The sequence below is a fragment of the Drosophila bipectinata genome, chromosome 3L (assembly GCF_030179905.1).
Source record: "Drosophila bipectinata strain 14024-0381.07 chromosome 3L, DbipHiC1v2, whole genome shotgun sequence".
Lineage (NCBI taxonomy): Eukaryota > Metazoa > Arthropoda > Insecta > Diptera > Drosophilidae > Drosophila > Drosophila bipectinata.
In genome coordinates, this window is record NC_091738.1 from 25,041,244 (window position 1) to 25,064,602 (window position 23,359).

At 41.5% G+C, this 23,359-nt stretch overlaps 1 protein-coding gene across 5 annotated transcripts in view; it reads right to left on the reverse strand.

Moving 5' to 3' along the window:
- Positions 1–23,359, reverse strand: part of Myo81F (Myosin 81F) — a 550,527-nt gene that overhangs the window by 331,629 nt on the left and 195,539 nt on the right. For all 5 annotated transcript variants that reach the window (XM_070279498.1, XM_070279502.1, XM_070279501.1 and 2 more), the window contains exon 8: positions 19,189–19,554. In XM_070279498.1, coding sequence (XP_070135599.1) covers positions 19,189–19,554 — 366 coding nt within the window. The remainder of the gene's footprint in view (positions 1–19,188; positions 19,555–23,359) is intronic.

Sequence of the window (23,359 nt, forward strand, 5' to 3'; positions counted from 1 at the left end):
CAACACTACTGCAGGTTTTTTTATATTTAAGTAAAAGCTTATTTTTTTTATTTTTTAAGTGAGTGAGGCACCATGTAAACCAAGGAGGATTTGTTGAAGCGGACGGATATTTCCAAGGCACACATGAGTCAAAAAATTTATTTAAAGTAGAATAAAATTTTTCTTAAGTGACATTAAGATCCGTGCATGCCAGAATATCAGACCAGTCAAATGCATCGATAAGGCTATTAAGATTCTGAAAATCAGCTTTACGGAAACAGCGAATCTTATTTACCACGCTCGGAGACATCTGATCGATACCAGGAGTAGTTTCGATTGAGACCTCCAGCGTGGGGTGATATGGATCCTCTGTGGTTGAAAGGGGAAGAGCTCTGGAGAGAGCAGTACCATCAGGATCAGATACAAAACATAAGTCTAAAAGCCGACCTAGCGAATTTCTAACATGATTGATCTGACCTAGGGACATGTCAAACATGCCCGCGGTGAAGTCATGGTAAGTCATAAGTGACAAAGATGGTGAGTTATCGACGTTGGACCACTTTAATTCTGGGATATTAAAGTCGCCCACCGCTACGAGTTGGTCACGATCCGTCATAAGATTAGAGACGTATCGAATAGCGGACAAATGCTGCCAATATGTAGGCGGTTCAGACATAGGAGGTATATATAAACATGTAATGTATAAAGCCACCATATGTCACCAAACTCATGGGATTTCACCTCTTCAGAAGCAAGAGTAGAGTCTACCGAAATGAGGACTCCACCTCCTCTTCGCTAAGATCGATCCCGTCTAAAAGTGGTGTACTTACTTGGAAAAACTTCGGAGCTAAAGATCTCCGGATTTAACCAAGTTTCTGTAAATGCTATTATATGGGATGCAAAGAAAGAACTATCAGAATATAGCTTGGGGAGTTTGCTACGTAGCCCCCTAGTATTCTGATAGGTAAGAGTTAGTGAGAAAACTAATTTTTTGGGTTAGTAGCCAAAGATGAGATGGAGGGTTGGTCAGTGGTTCCGATATTGGGAAGTCTCACTCCCACTGGTTTTTTAACTTTTTTCTTCACGGAACTAGGCTGATGTTCTTGGACGAAAAGATTCTCTGGCCAAAAACTGGGAGAACAAATCGTCTTGAACATCAGCGCGGGCACACGAATCTTGAAAGAAGACGTGCGCCGTGTATAATTATATTTAAATTTAGTTATGTCCTCCACCTTTATATCGGCTTTTGTTTTGGCTTTGATATAAGCCGAGATATCAATCTCTGAAGTGATACTTCAGATGGGGCAAGCCGAGAAACAAATATATGTTTCGATGGAGGAATCACCTGTAAGGGTTTTGGTGTCGCAGGTACGAGAACTCCAGCATCAGTAGGTGCCGGTGGTCCGGACTGTGGAATACCCTTTTGGGTGACTCTAATGGGGGTTTCGTTCCCTAGGACCTGTGGCATCACTTGAAGGGATGCCATGGCGGACATATCGGACAATTGCTCATTATCCCTGAGAAATTCGGACGAATTTTTCTCAGTTCTAGCCCTTGGGGTGGCCAGAGATATAAGCGGCTGCATTAATGTCGGCTGAGCAGGCTGAGGCGGATCACAAACAGCGGATTTCTTACGCTTAGGAGACTCTGTTAGTAGCTGAAGGCTGCTAAACTGAGTGTCATAGAGTTGGTCATTGACTTTACGAAAGCCAGTGATCAACACTTTAAATCCATTTTTGGTCTGTCTCATGAACGACCTCCTTTCGCCTGGGACAGCACGACAATTTTCACAACAATAGTGTATACCCGACCTACGGGAAATGGCATCCGAAACTGAGGCAGTGAATCCGGCACACTTGGCGTGCACGACGTTTTCACATAACCAGCAATGGATGCTAGGCTGGAATGTGGAAATTGTCTTGTTACAAGACTTAATGGCGCTGACAAGCTTAAATTCCATTTTTTTTTTTTTAATTAATAAAACAAAAATTAATATATAAAAAGTTAAAAATACAATACCTTGAACCACTGTGCCAAACAAGAAGCCGAAGCGGGAGCTTTGAATAGTGCAAAAGAGAAATGCAGAAATAGAGATAAGCCGGGGAAGAAGCAGAGCATAGCTATGCTTGGAATAGAATTTAGACAAATTATTAATTCGACTCCAAATATACCACAGCACTCGCGAAGCGATACGGTTTAGGCTTTAAGATTGTTAAGATTCACAAGATTTAATTCACAAGTATGTAAACACCGGTTTACCAATATTTATAATAAAACGCAGTGCGCACAAAAAAACACGACCGTTCGCTTAAGAGAAAGAGAGGGAAGTGACTTTTTGGCTTTTCCTCCGCACTGCAGTACTGGTCATGCGTCTGGAGTCGCCAATACGACCCTCTTTGGGACTTAAGTCAAACTACAATGGTCTCTAACCTATCATCTCTCTTTCCTGTCCTTCCTTAAAATACTTCAAAGTATTTTAAATTTTGTAACTAATTTCTCGTAGTTATCTTTATTTCCTCGTAGTCTTTTCTATATACATAGTTGAAAAAATCATTTGTTGAGCGCCCCTTGGCCGTCTGGTCCTCTAAGAGTTATAATGAATGCCGGCTGGTGCACTTGTAATTGGTAATTTCAAAAATTCTGAAAGACCGCGAAAACAAGAATCCAAAATAAATTTAATGGACTGTATGAATCATTGGTCTTTCGACTCGCCACTAAAAGAGGTCTAATAAACTAATCTACCAATTCCATCCAAAAACTGAATTTAATTTATTTTAGCGACATTATTGGATCCCCAGGGCCTACAAGTTCATAGTTTCATTAGGCTCCACAAAGTGTGTAAATTGAAATAAAAATTTGATAAAAATTTGCAACATCCCTTTTTTTATAAGAAAATGTCGGGAAAGGTTGGTCGTTTTCATCTGTCATTTTTCTATTTCACAATTTCGCAGCGGGTCGCAATGATTTTCATTCACGTCCGTTCACTTCTGAGGGCTGTTCTTACTCTCCTTCCCACCGCGCTATCTTTCAAAAAGCTTCTTCCCTTCATTCTCTCTTCATTTGGAGTGCCCAGTTATTCCTTATTAAACTATACACTGAAAACTTATAACTAATCATTGAATACAGTGTTTCAAATTTCAACGGGGCACGCGGCGTTGAAATCTAACCTATCTCCGACAAATACAAGTTAAGTTTAAATGTAAGCAAAATCCGCCAACTAATTTTAGTTTCTCTTATATCTCTCATAAACATTTTAAAATATTTAGAATAATCGGCGGAATTCAGGTATTCATTATTATTTTAGTTTTTTTTTTTGTTTTATTTAGAATTATATTTTAAATAATTTTCATTTTATGTATTCAGTTTCTTAGTTTTTGTGTTACCATATTGTTAAGAGGAGCCCCAAATAATAGGGTCGTACTTGAATTCAATGAATTCCGCTTAGAAACTGTTTTTATTCTCTACAATTCTCTTATAAGTAGGATACATGAAAATCCTAAATCTATTTAAAACTACTTATCAACGCACTGCACGCTGACATGCTATGCGACCCTTTCTCAAGTGCGATAAGCGCACCACTTATGTATGTGTTTGTGTTAGGCTGCAGGGGATCGGTTCTAGACCATGCTGTTTGTCTCATATTTCATGGGAATTTGTATATAAAATAGTCTTCAATGCTTGAAAAATATTTTCCTAACATGAACAAATATTTATCAGATACATTCAAATTTCTTAAGTTTGAGAAAGTTGAAGTCAGTATTATATGAAATCTGGTACTTTTAGTATATGTTTTTCGGTCTTCCTAAAATCGGGTACAAAGAAACACAATATTTTGGCGGATCATCTATACGGATTTGCGCCATCACAAGAAGAGGGAAGAGAAACTACGGTTTGTTAGCCAACTAAGTAAATGTAAGAGCTAAGCAGCTATTATAATTCTTTCAGAATAAAACGAACAAGCCGAACTCCAACTATTGTCCATCATTTGTTTAAAGGCATTCACCGTGATCGGCCAAGCGGTGACATTATCTTATATTCGCACTATGCAAGATGATGCCCTCGAAGCATTCGCCCCGGCGGAGCCCCAGACTGGAAGCCACGGGTGTTCCCGCAACTGCGACCACCACGGCCACAGCAACTGGCAACTCGGCCAGTTCTGCGAGTATGGCTGGTGATCGGCAGCGGCCACTGACTCCGAAGCTAAGTGGAACAGCCGCCAGGAAAGCGGCAAGTAACCTGCAGCCCGAAGCAACGGGGCAGATTTCGGACTCCACGACTGTACAAGTGACGGTCCTAATGAAAATGATCGCACGTCTCGAGTCGGAGCTGGAAAAGCCAAAGGAAAATGGAGGTCAAGCCAGGGATCCCGTTGGAATCGGAATTGATACCCAAATCGCAGGTAGAGTCCTCGGACTCGACGTGGAGTTGCGTTATACAACTCGGATGCTGTGACCCATAGATCAGTAGAGGTGATAGATACACTTCGCCTTTTATCCAGAGGGAGTATACTGTCCGGCAAGCATATACTTGAAAGGTACTGTGCTGGTCGCTATGTACATAGCTATAGCTTCTAGTCTGGGGCGCTGGCAGGCGTACCATCCGTGCCCATGCACTATATACCTCTTGTGGGTATATTTGAGTGCGCTGGTCGTAATCCTTTCAGTGTGGAACACGCCACGTGAAACAAGTTCGGAGAGATCCGAGACACGCCTGTGGCTGGTGATCGGCAGCGGCCACAGACTCCGAAGCAAAGTGGAACAGCCGCCAGAAAATCGGCAAGTAACCTGCAACCCGAAGCAACGGGGCAGATTATGGACTCCACGTTTGTATAAGTGGCGGCCCTAATGGAAAGGATCGCACTTCTCGAGTCGGAGCTGGAAAAGGCAAGGGTAAATGGGGGAAAAGCCGAGGCCGCCAGGGATCCCGTCGGAATCGGGGCACGCGGCGTTGGAGTGAGCGGTGCGGCGAATACACCGCCATGTTTGAGTGAAATGCTGCCACGCCAGGGAGCAGCGCAACAGAGTTTAAGTGAAAACTTGCCCAGGCAGATGAGTGACAATCTGCAAACGGAGCTTGGAGTGACGTTATCGTTGCAGTTGCCGGCACAAATTAGTACAAATTTGGCGCGACAATGGACTGAAAATTTGGCGCCGACACACGGCGCCCATTGGGCAAACAGGCAACCTGTCACACGGACACACACACCAACAACAACAGTGGGCTATTCTCAGTCATTTTGTGTGACCGCCACGGCACAGCCTTAACTAGGTTATGTTCATCCGCCACGGGAGCCGACACACAATTTGGAGGTATTTGCTCCATCGCACAGTGGTCGATTGAGCCAATCTGGCAGGCAATAAATATAAAATTAAAGGCTGAAATTTAATTCATATTTATATTTATTTTGAAAACTAAAATCCCGCCAATATTTATTTTTATGCTACTACATTTTTCTAATCGATAGTCACGCAGTCGTGAGCTAGTGAAGCTCACTAAATTTTTCTGTCCACACCTTAATATATTTTCCCGCACTTTTTAAGGGTTTTCTTCTGCTTTGTAAAAGTTAAAGTTTTGCGATTTTTTCTGAAATAAGTGTTATCCTAAGTCAAAGTTGGTATGTATTTAATAAAAATGTGTGTCCTGTGTTTGTTTGTATTCGTGGTAAATCGATGTATAAGTTAACATTTCATTTACAGTAGCATTACTAACATACCTCAGACTTTCGTGGAATAGAACTTGTGACCCCTACGGTCTCCTGCCACCAATCTTTTTGTGTTTATAGAATTAGCTTTTGTGAATCGTCCAGTGTCAAAATGAGGTGCTACCAGCTGCTAGCCTATAGCTTATTATATTTTATAGATACAATGTCAGTTTTAAGAAGCACGCTTTTTATGGCAATATGGCACAAGGAAACTGTGCTCGAAAAGAAACTTGAGGCAATTCAAAGACATGTTTTTTCATTCCTTATTGATAAGAACAATATTAGCGATTTTCCATTCTCCACTCACGTCTCGGGGCTATTAAGCCGAGCACCTTCAATACCTGAAGACATAAGCGATATGTGGGCGCTCATATCTCACTCCCTGCGAGCTTCGGCAGAAGAAGTGCTTGGATTCCAGCGTCCTCTATCAAGGAATCCATGGTACGATCAGGAGTGTCATGACGCAACAGCTGCAAAGGATGCCGCCTACGGAAGAACACTACAAGCTGGGGCGACACGAGCGATTGTGGATGTCTACAGGTCGAGAAGAAGAGACGAAAAACGCCTTTTCAGACGCAAGAAGAAAGAGCAGGAAAGGCGAGAGTGTGAGAGCACAGAGAGCAGCAGATGCAGAATTGAAGCACGTAACTTCTACCAGAGGGTCAAGCGTCTGACCCAAGGATTTAAGACTGGTACAGTGGCGTGCAGGGACAATGATGGAAATCTTGTCTCAGAAACAGAGGTCGTGCTGAGGTTATGGAGGGATCACTTCTCGAGTTTGTTATCTGGCTCAAGCACAGACTCTGAAGACTATGATCCACGAACCCCAATCTATGGCACTGATATTGAAGTGCCAATCCCAAGTCATATCGAAGTCAAGGATGCAATCCAACGGCTTAAAAACAACAAGTCTGCAGGTGCTGACGGCCTGCCGGCAGAATTGTTTAAAGCAGCTGGTGATATGTTGGTAGGGAGCATGCACCAACTAATCAGTAAGATATGGCTCACGGAGAGCATGCCCGAAGACTGGAACCTCAGCATGATCTGTCCCATCCTGAAGAAGGGTGATGCTACGGTGCGCACCAACTACCGCGGAATTAGTCTTCTTCCAGTTGCATACAAGGTCCTAACGAGCGTATTGTGTGAAAGACTGAAACCCCATGCTGAAGCACTGATTGGACCTTATCAGTGCGGGTTCAGGCCTGGCAAGTCCACTGTTGACCAGATTTTCACCTTGCGCCAAATCCTGGAGAAGTCTTACGAAAACCAGATCGACACGTACCATCTCTTCGTCGACTACAAAGCTGCATTTGATAGCCCCCGGCGAGATCGCCTATATGCCGCCATGTCTGAGCTTGGTATACCAGCAAAGCTGACTAGACTTTGCAGAATGACATTGAGCAACACCATCAGCTCTGTCAAGGTAGGAAGTGGCCAATCCGAAACCTTTATTACCAAGTGTGGCCTCAGACAAGGTGACTCGCTGTCTTGTATACTCTTCAATATTTTAATGGAGAGTATTATAAGAAAGGCTGGTGTACATCGGTCGGGCACGATATTAACCAACAGATGTGTCCAGCTCCTTGGTTACGCTGATGATATTGATATCATTGGCCGCACCAAGCGTGATGTCACAGGAGCCTTCGGGGCTATTGAAAAGGAATCAGCAAAAGTAGGACTAGCAGTGAATATGGAGAAAACAAAGTTTATGGTGTGCTCTAGCAGAGAATCGCGGCGCCTTGATTCTCAGCTGACTGCAGAAAACTATAGCTTTGGGTCCGTCAAGGAGTTTATCTACCTAGGCACTGCTATAACAAGCACAAATGATGTCAGTCTGGAGATTAAGCGGAGAATAACACTTGCCAACAGGTGTTACTTTGGGCTCAGTAGGCAGTTTAATAGTAGAGCTCTCTCTCGACGCACAAAAATCACACTCTACAAGACGCTCATTCTTCCAGTACTCCTATATATGGTGCGGAGTGCTGGACAGTGACGCAATCAGATGCAGCTGCTCTTGGAGTGTTCGAGAGGAAAATTCTTCGTAAAGTCTTTGGCCCAATCTGCGTGGACGATGTTTATCGCATCAGATACAACCACGAGCTGTATGAGCTGTACGGTGATGTTGACGTAGCCAGTCGAGTGAAATCTCAAAGACTTCGCTGGCTGGGCCACGTTGCCCGTATGGATGAAGACGCTCCGGCCCGTAAGGTGTTTGATGCGGTGATTGTTGGGACACGAAGGAGAGGACGACCCCGAACGCGATGGCAAGACCAGGTGATGGAAACCCTGTCCACACTTGGTGTTACCAACTGGCGAAGGCGCGCCCAGGACAGAGTCGCGTGGAGGCACATTGCGCTTCAGGCCGAGACCCGATAAAAGGGTTGTCATGGCCATATAATAATATAATAATATTAGCGATGAAGAATACAAGCAAATTAATGAAAAATTATCCAAATCTTCTAGCAAACTTACGGAAAAGTGGAAAAAATGCCGTAGAAACCACATATATTTTCAAAAACAAAATGAAAATAGGCTAAATGAGTCTATTGTGCTAACTGAAATAGCCTCTAGTAGCTCTGGGCGCCCAGTAAAACCTTTCTCTGATTGCAAACCTCATCGCCAAGTTCGAAGAGTTTCCGACATTGTTAAGGAAACCCCATGGGAAGAATTGCTCGTGGCTGCTCGCGTGAGTTTGTATAATTCTGGCAAAAGAAATGCATCTCATATGTTATTGAACATAGACTCAGAAAATCCCACAAAAATTACTAAGAGCGCAGAAGTTGAAAATGCAAGAAGCCCTGAAGAAGCCTTAGCCCTTATGGTAGATGGAGACTTTACAAAAAATTCGTACCAGCTAGTTCAAAAAATTGTGAAAAATCATAGGTCAAAAATGTTTCCTTGTTATGATGTTGTGCTAAAGGCCAAAAAGGCGACTTATCCTGAGGACATACACATTTCGGACACTTCAGCGGAAGTCAGTATGCAGTCTTTGGTTGACCACACTGTTGCTCGGGTAATTGAAGGATACAAAGCAGCTTTTAAAGGATTAGAAGATTCCAAAATCAGTGGTCCATTAAAAGCCATATATAAATGGGGCTGCAATGGGAGTAGTGGCCATTCGACATACCGCCAGCGCTTTAGTGATCCTGAAATCGTCCAGAATAAATACGATGGAAGACCTTATGCATTCACTTTTACTGACATCAGACCCGCTAATATCATCGATGTCAAAATGTACTTCCACGTTCTCAAAAAAGTATATTGCTTTGGATGACGAGGCTTTTGGAAAGCATCCCCGAAATAAGCAACAATGAAATGTAATTTTCCAATTTTGTTATAATAAAATACAGAGCTGAAAATTTTTCTAAAAAAAAATCAAAATTAAAACATTTATTTTTTAATTTAAAAAAAATTTTTTTGTTTTAAAAGTATTGTTAAATATTTGTTAATTTACATACTAAATTATAAAAATAATTTGAAAAACATAACTTGTTTATTTAGCTTGATATTAATTATTGACTGCCAGATTGGCTAAATCGACCACTGTGCATCGCCCCAGTCATGTGGAGTGGCGGCGACGAGCACACCTGGATGGACGCTACGTAGATTGCCAGATCTTCCCGAATTCGAGGGTCAGCCAGAGGAATGGCCAATATTCGTGTACGCGTTCACGGAGACAACGGCAGCCTACCAGTGTACCCAATTGGAAATTGGAGTGTACCCAAGAGCGAGGCCCGCGAGAAGTGAAGTCGTTGCTCATCCATCCCAACAACGTAGAACCTGTTATGGAGCAGCTTCGATTCCGGTATGGACGTCCGGAGCCTCTCATCCGTAGCTAACTGGATAGCGTGCGTGATGTGCAGCCAATTTAGGAGGCCAACATTGCAAGGATCGTGCCGTTCGCGATGAAGGTGAAGGCCGTTCGTGAGTCTACCGAAATGAAGACTCCACCCCCTTTTCGTTGACGTCGATCCCGTCTGAAAGTGGTGTACTTACTTGGAAAAACTTCGGAGCTATAGATTTCCGGCTTTAACCAAGTTTCTGTAAAGGCTTTAATGTGGGATGCAAAGAAAGAACTATCAGAATATAGTTTAGGGAGTTTGCTACGGAGCCCCCTAGTGATAGGTTCTAATAGGTAAGTGTTAGTGACGATACTAGTTTTTTGGGTTAGTGGCCAAAGAAGAGGTGGAGGGTTGGTCAGTGGTTCCGATATTGGGAAGTCTCACACCCACTGGTTTTATAACTTTTTTCTTTACGGAACTAGGCTGATGTTCTTGGACGAAAAGATTCTCTGGCCAAAAACTGGAAGAACAAATCGTCTTGAACATCAGCGCGGGCACACGAATCTTGAAAGAAGACGTGCGCCGTGTATAATTATATTTAAATTTAGTTATGTCCTCCACCTTTATATCGGCTTTTGTTTTGGCTTTGATATAAGCCGAGATATCAATCTCTGAAGTGATACTTCAGATGGGGCAAGCCGAGAAACAAATATATGTTTCGATGGAGGAATCACCTGTAAGGGTTTTGGTGTCGCAGGTACGAGAACTGCAGCATCAGTCGGTGCCGGTGGTCCGGACTTTGGAATACCCTTTTGGGTGACTCTGATGGGGGTTTACTAGGACCTGTGGTATCACTTGAAGGGATACCACAGAGGACATTTGCTCAGACAATTGCACATTTTCCTTGAGAAATTCGGACAGCGACTTGTTCTCAATTCTGGCCCTTGGGGTAGCCAGAGATATGAGCGGCTGCGTTATTGACGGCTGAGTAGACTGATCACAAACAGCGGATTTCTTACGCTTAGGAGACTCCGTTAGTAGCTGAAGGCTGCTAAACTGAGTGTTAAGCGCACAGAGTTGGTCATTGACTTTACGAAACCCAGTGATCAACTCTTTAAATCCATTTTTGGTCTGTCTCATGAACGACCTCATTTCGCCTTGGACAGCACGACATTCCGCCTCACACTGCTGACTATCGCATCCATCAGATGGGATTTACTGTCCGCACCCAAAACAATCAGTTCATAGCCTGCAGGTGAAACCCTGAAGTCTACTTCTCGACTGCAGCCAGATCCTCACTAGGACCCATAAACTCTGACAAAAAATCAAACGGCTCAGCAGCATCAACCGCCGGAGCAGCCAAAAAGTAACTTTGAAGCTATGATATGCAGTCTACAACAAAGCCTTACGGAGTTCATGTCGTTTATGCGTACAACTATGCAAGATCTAATGCGAAACCAAAATCTACTTGTATTAATACAAATGCTGGTTTCACAACAATCCAAATAATGACTTCCCTACGAATATCTACGTGGAACGATAACAGCGTTTCGCAGCATAAACTCGAGTTAGCGCAATTCCTACTAGACAATCAAATCGACGTAATGCTGCTTTCAGAAACACATCTTACGAACAGATACAATATTCAACTACGAGGATATTCATTCGATGGAACAAATCATCCAGATGGTAAAGCACAAGGCGGGACTGGAATTTTAATCAGAAGCCGTATTAAGCACCATTATCATACGAAATTTGCAAAAAACTACCTACAGGCCACATCAATAAATATACACCTAAATACTGGCACGCAATTAACTCTAGCTGCCGTATACTGCCCCTCACGCTTCACCATAGCCGAAGATGAGTTTATGCAGTTTTTCAACTCACTCGGAGACCACTTCATAGCAGCAGGAGACTACAATGCCAAGCACACACACTGGGGATCTCGTCTCGTGACCCCAAAAGGAAAGCAGCTCTATAATGCAATTATCAAAGCTAAGAACAAGCTAGACTATGCTTCTTCTGGCACACCAACATACTGGCCGGCAGACCCAAAGAATCTTTCCGATTTAATTGACTTTGCGATTACCAAAAACATTCCTAAAAATCTTATATGCGCCGAATGCCTTTCGGATCTTTCATCTGATCACTCGCCTGTCCTTTTTACTCTACTCCAACACCCAGGAACATGGGATCAATCATCAAATCTGACCTCACATAAATTGGGTTAAGTACAGGAAGTACATCAGCTCACACATTGAGCTGAGTCCTCACCTCAGCGACGAAGCCAACGTAGACAGTTTTGTTAATTCGCTGGTGTCTGTACTCGTCTCTGCAGCTCAAGTTTCAACACCTCAAAATATAAACACACAACGCAATCAAAAGAAGACAAATCTACAAATCGAAAAGCTCGTCCTCGAAAAGCGACGCTTACGTCGAGAATGGCAATGTCACAGATCGCCATCTGCTAAGCAACGCTTCAAACATGCCTCACGTCAACTTGATCAAGCTCTACAGCAAGAAGAAACGTATGTCCACCGCCGCTACATAGAGCAATTGTCAACGAACAGTACAAAACACTCACTATGAAGAGCTCACCCAACTCTGAGCTAACCGAAAGAAACCGTGATGCCTATGAGAAATTCCACAGGCGGGAGGGCGCGCAGCGACGCAGACAGAGCCAGCACGTTTGCCAAACACCTTAAAAATGTCTTCCAACCAAATCCTGCCACCAATGCGTTTACTTTGCCGACTTTATCATATGAGCCCCAGCCTCAACATGAGCCGATTGAGTTTCGCCCGAACGAAATCGTTAACATCATCAATCGACAATTAAATACGAAAAAATCCCCGGGCTGCGACCTCATAACTCCCAAAATGAGCTCCCATACTGCGCCGTTTGCACTCACACCCAACTATTTAATGCCATCGCAAAACTTGGCCACTTTCCAGTGAGATGGAAAATATCAATTATAATAATGATAGCAAAGCCGGGAAAAGACCACACTATCCCCACGTCGTATAGACCTATAAGCCTACTCTCTTGCCTATCTAAACTCTTTGAAAAATGCCTAATGACTCGGATAAACACATACCTGAGAATCCAGGAAGGAATCCCGTCACACCAATTTGGGTTTCGTGAAAAGCATGGAACAATTGAGCAGGTCAACCGGATAACATCCGAAATTCGGAACGCGTTCGAAAAACGTGAGTACTCTACTGCCATATTTTTAGATGTCACTCAAGCATTCGATAGAGTCTGGCTGGAAGGTCTAATGTACAAGATCAAGACAATGCTCCCCTACAGCACCCACAAGATTTTGGAGTCTTACCTTCACGACAGAAAATTTGTCGTGAGGTGCAACACCGCTATATCCGATGATTACACTGTTGGAGCTGGAGTTCCTCAAGGCAGCGTGCTGTGGGCAATATTATATGTCCTCTACACAGCAGATATCCCGACAAGCACACGTCTAACAACATCCACGTTTGCCGATGACACAGCTATTCTTAGCCGCTCAAAATACCCGATTCAAGCAACTGCGCAGCTAGCTCTTCATATGGTCGATGTCGAAAAATGGCTGTCAGATTGGCGAATTAAAGTGAACGAACTAAAATGCATGTTACGTTCACTGTGAACAGGCAAAACGGCCCGCCGATAACATTAAACAACACTCTACTCCCACAAGCAAACGAAGTAACATACCTAGGAGTACATCTCGACAGAAGACTCACATGGCGCCGGCCCATTGAAGCCAAAAGAACACACCTAAAGCTAAAAGCCAGCGGCCTTCATTGGCTTATCAACGCTCGGTCACGTCTTAGCCTTGAATATAAAGTCCTGCTGTACAACTCGGGTTGTACGGCTAAAACGTATATGGGGAACGCCAGCAATAGCAACATTGACATAATACAAAGAGTTCAGTCGAAGATCTTGAGAACAATCACCGGGGCACCGTGGTACGTTCGCAACGAAAACATACACCGCGACTTAAACATTTTACCAGTCAAAGAAGCGATCGCAGAACAGAAGGTAAAGTACTTAACCAAGCTATCGGTGCACCCTAACCACCTGGCGAGAGGTCTAACAAGGTGGAGCAACCAATCACGCCTTCGTCGCAATGACTTACCCACCCAGCGACCGACCTGAGGGACGCGCAACCAAAATGCAGTCTTAGTATACTGTTAGTTAAATATTAATGTTAAGATTCGTCAACTTATTGTTAGTCTCAAAATTAAGAGTAGATTCAATAAATAAAAGCAAAGCTATAATAAAAACAAGAAAGCAAAGCTAACTTCGGGCGGAGCCGAAGTTTATATACCCTTGCAGCTATAACCGGATATATATCGCAAACATCGGATATAGTTGGCCGATCCTTATGATTACATCATAATAAAACCAATTAATTACAATAAAGAATCTAAAAAAAAGTCCCAAGCTTCTATCTTCAAAAATTCGAAAGTTGATATTTCTACCAAATACCATTTCCGATCGTTCAGTTATATGTCAGCTATAAGATATAGTCAACCGATCGTTAAGAAATTTGGTAGATCGGATTGACTGACCAAAAATAGAATGTGTACCAAGTGCCAGCTTTCTATCTTCAAAAACACGAATGTTGGGTCATTTCCGATCGTTCAGTTATATGGCAGCTATAGGATATAGTCGGCCGATCCTAATGAAATTTTGTAGGTCGGATTAACTGGCCAAAAATATAATCTGTACCAAGTTCCAGCTTTCTATCTTCAAAAACACGAAAGTTGGGTCATTTCCGATCGTTCAGTTATATGGCAGCTATAAGATATAGTCGGCCGATCCTTATGAAATTTGGCATGTCGTATTATTTTGCCAAAAATAGCTCTCATGTCAAATTTGAACTCTCTAACTCTAAAAACACCAAAGTTATACCATTTCCGATCAATCAGTTATATGGCAGCTATAGGATATAGTCGGCCGATCCCGGCCGTTCCGACTTATATACTGCGTGCAAAGGAAAGAAGGGTGTGTGCAAAGTTTCAAGACGATAGCTTTAAAACTGAGAGACTAGTTTGCGTAGAAACAGACAGACGGACAGACGGACAGACGGACATGCTCATATCAACTCAGGAGGTGATCCTGATCAAGAATATATATACTTTATAGGGTCGGAGATGTCTCCTTCACTGCGTTGCACACTTTTGGACAAAATTATAATACCCTCTGCAAGGGTATAAAAAAAGCCGGGGAAGAAGCAGAGCTGAGCTTTGCTTGGAATTGAAATTATACAAATTATTTATTCGACTCCAAATATACCACAGCACTCGCGAGGCGATACGGTTTAAGCTTAAGATTCTTAAGATTCTCAACATATTCAATTGAATAAGTGAGTAAACACCGGTAAACACCGTTAAATTTCCGGGTCGGCGAAATTTCGGTTAGACAGGAGCTATCGGAAACCCAGCAAATGAGTTTACAGACGGTGATAGAGCTATTTTCATCTTTCGCCAACCTAGGCTTGGACAAGACCCATTTGATTAGCCATAGTATCGACGTCAAGGAGACGAAAGCGGTGAAACAGAGGCATTATCCAGTGTCTCCGGCAGTAGAGAAGCTGCTCTACGGAGAGTTCGAGAGAATGATAAAGGTGAGGGTAATCGAAGAATCACAAAGAACTTGGTCGCCACCGGTTGTGCTGGTGTAGAAGCCAGGCAAAGTCCGTTTATGTTTGGAGTGTAGAAAAGTGAACAGCTTCACCCAAGGCGATGCCTATCCACTGCCACAGATCGACGCAATCTTAAGCAGGCTTCCAAAAGCTATGTTCATCTCGAGTCTGGATTAAAAGGACGCTTACTGGCAGCTCCCGCTGGAACCAGCTTCACGCGATAAGACCGCGATTACCATTTCAGGGAAGCCGCTATACCAGTTTAGGGTTATGCCTTTCGGGCTCATGAATGCTTCTCAAACCATGACGCGACTCATGAACAAGGTGATTCCGGTCGCGCTACGAAACAAGGTATTCGTGTATTTCGAATCGCATCTAGCGGTCCTGACGATGGTTGCGAAGCACATAAAACAAGCAGGGCTAACGCTGAATATTGAAAAGAGCCTTTTCTGCATGAGGACGGTTAAGTATTTAGGTTATGTGATCATCATAGGGACAAATCCCGAGAAGATATCTGCTATGGTAGATTACGCGGTTCCGCGGACGTTGAAGGCGTTACGCAGTTTTCAAGAAATGAACGGATGGCATAGCAAGTTTATAAGTGCGGACATAGCAGCACCTCTAACCGACTTGGTGAGACCCAAATGCCGTTTCACGATGACGCAGGCGGATTTGAAGGCGTTCTCCAAGCTTTAAGAACGCGATGTGTCAGGCTGCGCTTTTACATAGTCCGGATTTTGGGAAACCGTTCTATATCCACTGCGACGCAAGCAGTTGTGCGATAGGCGGAGTATTAGTTCAGAAAACGGAAGAAAAGAAAGGGGACGAGTACCCGATCGCTTTCGTTTCCAAAAAATTGAGCAAGGCCCAACGGAATAATTCCGTCATAAAACAGGAATGCCTGGCCGCTATTGTTTGTATTAAACGGTTCAGACCTTACGTAGCGGGACATAGATTTACGGTGATTACGGATCTCGGCTGGCTGGGCCGATGGGCATCGAAGCTACAGGCGTATAAATTTCAAATAGATCATCGGAAACGCAAACTTCATGTCGTTCCTGATGTGATGTTCCATAGACAGAGTATGAAGGAGAAGCAGAGAAGGAGGTAGTCGCCGTCTAAGGGATTGACTAGGAGTCTCCATTTTTCGAGACGGATGAGTATAAGACTCTAAGGGACTCGGTCGAAGCTAACAAGGAAATGGTGCCAGACTTGAAAGTCATGGAAGGGAACGAGTAGGCGAGTAGGGCTAGGCGAGAGTCGCCTGGAAGTTATGGGTGCCAAAGGAGATGATTCCGGTGGTAATGAAGGAAGCCCACGCTATTCCCACAGCACCCCATGGAGGAATCCATAAAACGCTGGAGAGGATTCGACGTATGTACTACTGGCCAAGATTAGTCAGTGATGTGAAAGACTACGTAGGAAACCGCGAGGTTTGCAAATCGTGCAAGGTACCCAACCAAATAACGAGACCCGCGATGAAAAGGCCAGCAGAGACGCAGAAATTCTTCCTCAGAATTTATGTGGACTTTTAAGGGCCGTATCCGAGATCCAAGAATGGTAAAGTCGGGAATTCTGCGTCTCGGGTTTATCGCACTAGACCACTACACTAAATTCTTTGACCTCAAGGCGGTTAAAAAGCTACCGGCCGATGTAATAGTGAAGTACATGAGGCAGGAATTGCTCCACACATTTGGAGTTCCGGAAACGGTGTTCTCGGACAATGGAACGCAATTCAAGGGCGAAGCGTTTAGAACGCTAATGCGGAAAAATCGGGTGACGAAGATTTTTACGGCGCACTATGGGCAAAAAATCGATTTTTTTGGGATCAATTCTAATTTTTAAGATAGAGGCTTGAAACTTTGCAGATATGTCTTATGTCTTAAATATTATGCCTGAATCTGTTCACAGGGGACCTTGTTTGGCCTTCGCAATTCGTAAGGTTGTGCACGCATTCTATCATCGACATAATTTATGATCTTCGAGGCAAGCATCAGGGAGAGAGAGAGGGGCCTTACCAGACCCACCCATTAGCCGGAAGATCTGGCCGGCAGCCGCGTGCAACTCCTCTTTTCTTACCCGATGGTCTGGAGATGCCACCTCCCATGGGTTGACTGTTCGTTACAATAACTTATACTTTATATAACTTATCAATAAAAACAAGAAAGGAAAGCTAACTTCGGGCGGAGCCGAAATTGATATACCCTTTCAGTTCAAACCGGATATATACCGCAAAAATCATTACCGATCATAATTTATTGAAACACAAAATATCGAAAAAGTCCCAAACTTCTTGAAAAAAACCAAAGTGGGTATATTAACCATATACCAATAACCATTTACGATCCGTCAGTGATATGGCAGTTATATTTATATATCCGATCCGAAAATACGAACTCTCTAACTTTAAAAACACCAAAGTTATACCATTTCCGATCAATCAGTTATACGGCAGCTATAGCATAGTCGGCCGATCCCGGATGTTCCGACTTATATACTGGGTGCAAAAGAAAGAAGGGTGTGTGCAAAGTTTAGGTAAAAACAGACAGACGGACATGCTTAAATCAAATAAGGAGGTGATCCTGATCAAGAATATATATACTTTATAGGATCGGAGATGTCTCTTCCACTGCGTTGCACACTTTTGACCGAATTTATAATACCCCGCAAGGGTATATGTTCAAGCATTGAACACTATTGTATATACAAATTCTTAAGTTCTTATGAAAAACGAGTCAAACAGCATCATCCCCTGCAGCCTTACACAAACACATACATAAGTGGTGCGCTTATCGCACTTGAGAAAGGGTCGCATAGCAGGTCAGCGTGCAGTGCGTTGATCAGTAGTTTTAAATAGATTTAATATTTTAATGTATCTTTCTTATAAGACAATTTTACAAAATAAAATCATTTTCGAAAAGGAACTCATTGGAGTAATCCCTAATATTTTGGGCTCCTCTTAACATTTGGTCCTTCGAGCCGGATGCTCTGTTGTTTCCCCCAAGTGGTAAGGGACACAGAAAAAGAGTTAAAAAAAGGAACTCATTGGAGTAGAACCTTTTATTTAGTGCTCCTCTTAACAGTATAAAAAATCTAAAAACTTATTTACAGTCGAGTCTCGATAATTCGAAATGGCAAGGGGATCACTTTTTTTACGAATTAGACGGGAATTCGATTTATCGAGATTTCTATTTAGCGGGGCTCAAAAATGAAAGAGTCGAATAAACGGGGTTTTTGCATTTCACATCATGTTTACATATGTATTTAACTTTATTAAAATGAAACAAACATATGTACATTCATTTGTACGTTTTTCAAATTACAGAAAAATTAAACAATAACATAAAATTAAAATAAAAAAAAATTAAGCAATTAAGCAGAAACATTAAATTTTAATAAACAAAAATTCAAGCTTTAAAATAATTGGTAATTTTTGGTAACAATAATTGGTAACAGCAAACTTAACGAAAACAGTGAGAGAAACACAAAATTCATAATGCACAGCGACATAAAGGCGGCATAGCTGTCTGCAAAATCTAACGGTGCTGTAACTAAAAATTCGCATCGCATTAAGATTAATAAGAGGTTATGAAATAAAATTACGATTTATAAGTGGTTCAATATTCTTTGCGTTGCGCCAAATACTACGAATTAACGAGGGGACCAAAATGTATGGAATTTTTACGAATTAACGAATTTTTTTCGAGGGGACAGAATTTTTTACGAATTATCGCGAATTTCGATTTAGCGGGGTACGAATTATCGGGATTCGACTGTATTAACATCTAAATACGTTTCAAATACGGAGAAAAAGGATCAGTTTTCCAAAAAAAATTAAATTTTCGAGAATAAAGGTCGATAATAGTTTTCGATCTTTTAGATGTATGGCAGCTTTGTGCAAAGCACAAAGGATAAGAATTTAATGAGTCAGAGAGTGATTCTGATTTATAATATATCAAAAAACAGCAAGCTAACGGACGCACGGAGTTGAAGATTTTATAGATTTTTAGAGATTTTATAATTGTAGATCACAATAATTAAAGTTACGTCGCAAAAGGTAAAAACGAGCTTAAATACATACCTGGTATTGTGATAAGTCTTTAATGAATGTATCTTCACTGCGACTCATAAAATCAAATAAAACGTCTTGCTGCACATCGCGATTTTTTTCAACGAATCCGTCAACAGTATAAATAACACACCCTGCGTAATGCTTGATTCCAAAGTCGCTTTCCCAATTTCGCCGATCAGATCCTTTTATATAATTTGGATGAAACTCGAACTCCGAATGCATATTATTCAAATAAGCTGAATCAGAACCCTTTGGCATGTGACATTGCTCGGTCAAAATTTTAAATATACATCGTGGTGGCTTCTCAATTATTTCCAAACATTGCGAATTATCAGTAAATTCAACGTGGGTAAACAGTATTTCTTCCTCCCTATACTAAAAAGAAAAGAAAATAAATTTTTAATTTAATTTAATTAATAAATAAGGGAGCTTTTAAGTATATTATTTCCTTGAATGCGTTAATTTTCATTTTATTAATGCGTTCTTTAATGCAATCTGTACAAAAATTGAGGTTTTTCGATGACGAACAACCAAATCGACCCCAACCAACCGCGTATGCACGATGTCCAGGTGTAACGGAGGCTACCCGCTGGAACGAGCGGGTTCCACAGCGCGACAAGTTAAGTTAAAAAAAAATTGCTCGCGCTACAACGAGTGAGGGATAGCCGAGTGGTAGAGTTCTTGGCTGATGTGCAGAATGAAACGAATTCAAATCAGGCTCGAGGCATACACTTTTTATTTTATTTGAAATGTATTTATATTATATTTTTATTCTTTTAATGTGTTTTCAAAAATTTTTAATTTGTATTTTTCTTGATTGGATTACAAATCAAGAAAAATACAAATTTATAAAATCATCTTAACATTGCCTCAGATCGCAGTGGAACCCGCTGTAAAAATTTCTATAAAAGCGGGTACTACGGCATATTGGCAGGCCGCGTCGTGTAACCCGCTGTAAAAATAAAAACATTTGAGAGCTGGTTCCACAACAAACGGCTGGCAGATGAGAGAGGGAAAGAGATAATTATATTTTTTTATAAATGGTATTTGGTATTTTGTAAAAATATCAACTTTGGTGTTCTTGAAGATAGAAGTTTGGACATTTTTTAATTTTTGAATTGTAATAAATTGGTTTTAATCTAATATTCTCATAATCTCGAAGTTAGCTTTCATATTTTGTTTTTAATTGCATTCTATTAAAATTTTTGTAAAAATAAGTGACGCGTCGGATAACAAAATGAAGAAAGGACTCATTCTACAATTAAAAATAAATAAACAAATAATTATAAAAAAAAAAAATGCTAAGTCCTTAGGAGGATTAGAGCATAGAAAAATTATATAAAGAGCAACTACTCAAGGCATTGCGCTACCATCCTGACCCGATCAGCAGTGATCAAAAATACTAATGGTTCTGCTACTATATCGGCGCATTGGAAACATAAAAGAGAAATTGAAATTTGGAAGCCAAAACACCTTTACGCCTTAGTGCGAGCAGTCACACTTGCATAAAAAGCCACACATTTTGTTTACACATACGTGTAAAGAGTTCTAAAAATAGAATCGTATGCATGTGCGTTCCCCCCACTCCTACAATCTCAACGAAAAAAGTGGACCGTTTTGGCCCCTGATGTCCCATCTATGTACTTTATAATCTTTGCTTATACTTTTTTTTTTTACCGGTCTTTCAGAATTTGGAAATGGCTTGTGCATCAATAAGAGCATCAGCTAGCATTCCTGTATTCATCATAAAGCTTAGAGGCCCAGACGACCGAGGGGCGCTCAAGAAACGATTTGTTAGAATATATTAAGTTATTTGTTAATTATTAAGCTAAGAGGAGTTAGTAAGGAAATTTAAAATTCTATATTTTAAGTTAGAGGGACAGGAAAGAGATGTAATAGAGTAGAGACCATTGTAGTTCGAACATAATACCCTAAAAGGGTCATGCAGTGCATATGTCGAACTACAACGGCTAAGGAACAGAGAACTAAAGTTTCGAGTCCTTCTATTAGGAATGTTAAAATTTAAGCGTGTTAGTAAATGCTGGCTATCTACATCCCCGTTAATAAGGTTATGCAGAAAAACTACACCGAGCATTGTCCTACGATTTGTTAAGCTAGGTAAGTTTATGAGTAAGAGTCTACTACTATAAGATGGAAGTTGAAGATTTGCATCCCAGTTAAACCTCTAAGTGAAACAGTTAGGAAATTCTTTTGTACGGATTCTATGCGGTCCTGATGTACTCCATATTGGGGACTCCAGACACATGAACCGTACTCCAGTATAGGACGGACCAAAGAAATGATTAGTGTTTTGGTTATATAGGGGTCATTAAATTCTTTTGACCACCTTTTGATAAAACCAAGGACTCCTTTAGCCTTATTAACCATTAAGGAAATATGGTCGGCAAATTTAAGTTTGATGTCTAATAGGATGCCGGGATCATTAACCTGGGTTAATTTTTCTAAGGCAATCCCATTAATAGAATAAGTAGCTTGCAGAGGGCAAGAACGATAAAAAGACATATGTTTGCATTTAGATCCATTAAGTATTAGATCATTAGCTAAACACCATTTTTGAAAGTTATCAAGGTCAGACTGAAGACTGTATTGGGCAGAGATGGATTTGTACTGAAGACAAAGCTTTACATCATCTGCATACATAAGAACTAGAGAGTTCGTTAAAGCAGGGGGCAAGTCGTTTATAAAAAGCGTAAATAATAACGGTAAAAAAGCGTAATAAAGCGTAAAAAATAATAACAAGATGACTTCCTTGAGGGACGCCGGATGTAGCACGGACCAGACGGGACTGACTGTTTTTAAATAAAACTCTTTGTGTCCTTCCATCTAGGTAGCTGGAGATCCACGTTAAGAGGTCTATAGGAAAACCCAGCATATTCAGTTTACTCAACAAGAGTGAGTGATTAACTGAATCAAATGCTTTGCTGAAGTCTGTGTAAATTACATCGGTTTGATATCCCTTACAAAAGCCATCTATGACAAAGGATGTCAACTCCAATAAGTTTGTGGTGGTGGAGCGACGCTTAATAAAGCCATGCTGACAAGGAGTGATGATCGAAGAGCGAAGGTGTTGCAAATGAGGGGTAATTAATTTTTCAAATAACTTTGGAATTGCCGACAACTTAGAGATGCCTCTGTAGTTGGCAGCCTCGGACTTTTTCCCCTTTTTATGTAGGGGAATTATAAATGATTCCTTCCACTTAAGGGGAAAAATCGAGGTTTCCAAAGATAAGTTGAAAAGTCTTAGAAGAGGTTTGCACAGAGCCCTGGCGCAGTATTTTAGCACACAGCCTGGTACTCCGTCGGGGCCTGGCGAATAAATGGGTTTTACCCTTAAAAGACCAGATAATAAGTTGTTCTCAGAAAAAGACGGAAAGAAAATAAGATTTGCTGCTTGAATGTTATATGCGTAAGGCTGATCAGTCAATTTAGGAGGAGAATAAGTTGTTTGAAAAAATTCTGCGAATAGATCGGCAATGGCCTGATCCGAAGTCGCAGAGGAATTTTCAAACGTAAGCAGAGGTGAAAAAGATACGTGTTTACGCTAAGTGTTTACAAAATTATAAAACTGCTTTGGATCCTGAGTAAATTGAATCCGGCAGCGGTCAATATAATTCCTATAACATTCAGCGTTATGCACGGTAAAATTCGACCGAGCTAGTAGGTATCTTGAGAAATCAACACTACTGCAGGTTTTTTTATATTTAAGTAAAAGCTTATTTTTTTTATTTTTTAAGTTAGTAAGGCACCTTGTAAACCAAGGAGGATTTGTTGAAGCGGACGGATATTTCCAAGGCACACATGAGTCAAAAAATTTATTTAAAGTAAAATAAAATTTTTCTAAAGTGACATTAAGATCAGTGCACGCCAGAATATCAGACCAGTCAAATGTATTAATAAGGCTATTAAGTTTCTGAAAATCAGCTTTACGGAAACAGCGAATCTTATTTACCACGCTCGGAGACATCTGATCCATACCAGGAGTAGTTTCGATTGAGACCTCCAGCGTGGGGATATATGGATCCTCTGGGGTTGAAAGGGGAAAAGCACTGGAGAGAGCAGTACCATCAGGATCAGATACAAAACATAAGTCTAAGAGCCGACCTAGCGAATTTCTAACATGATCGATCTGACCTAGGGACATGTCAAACATGCCCGCGGT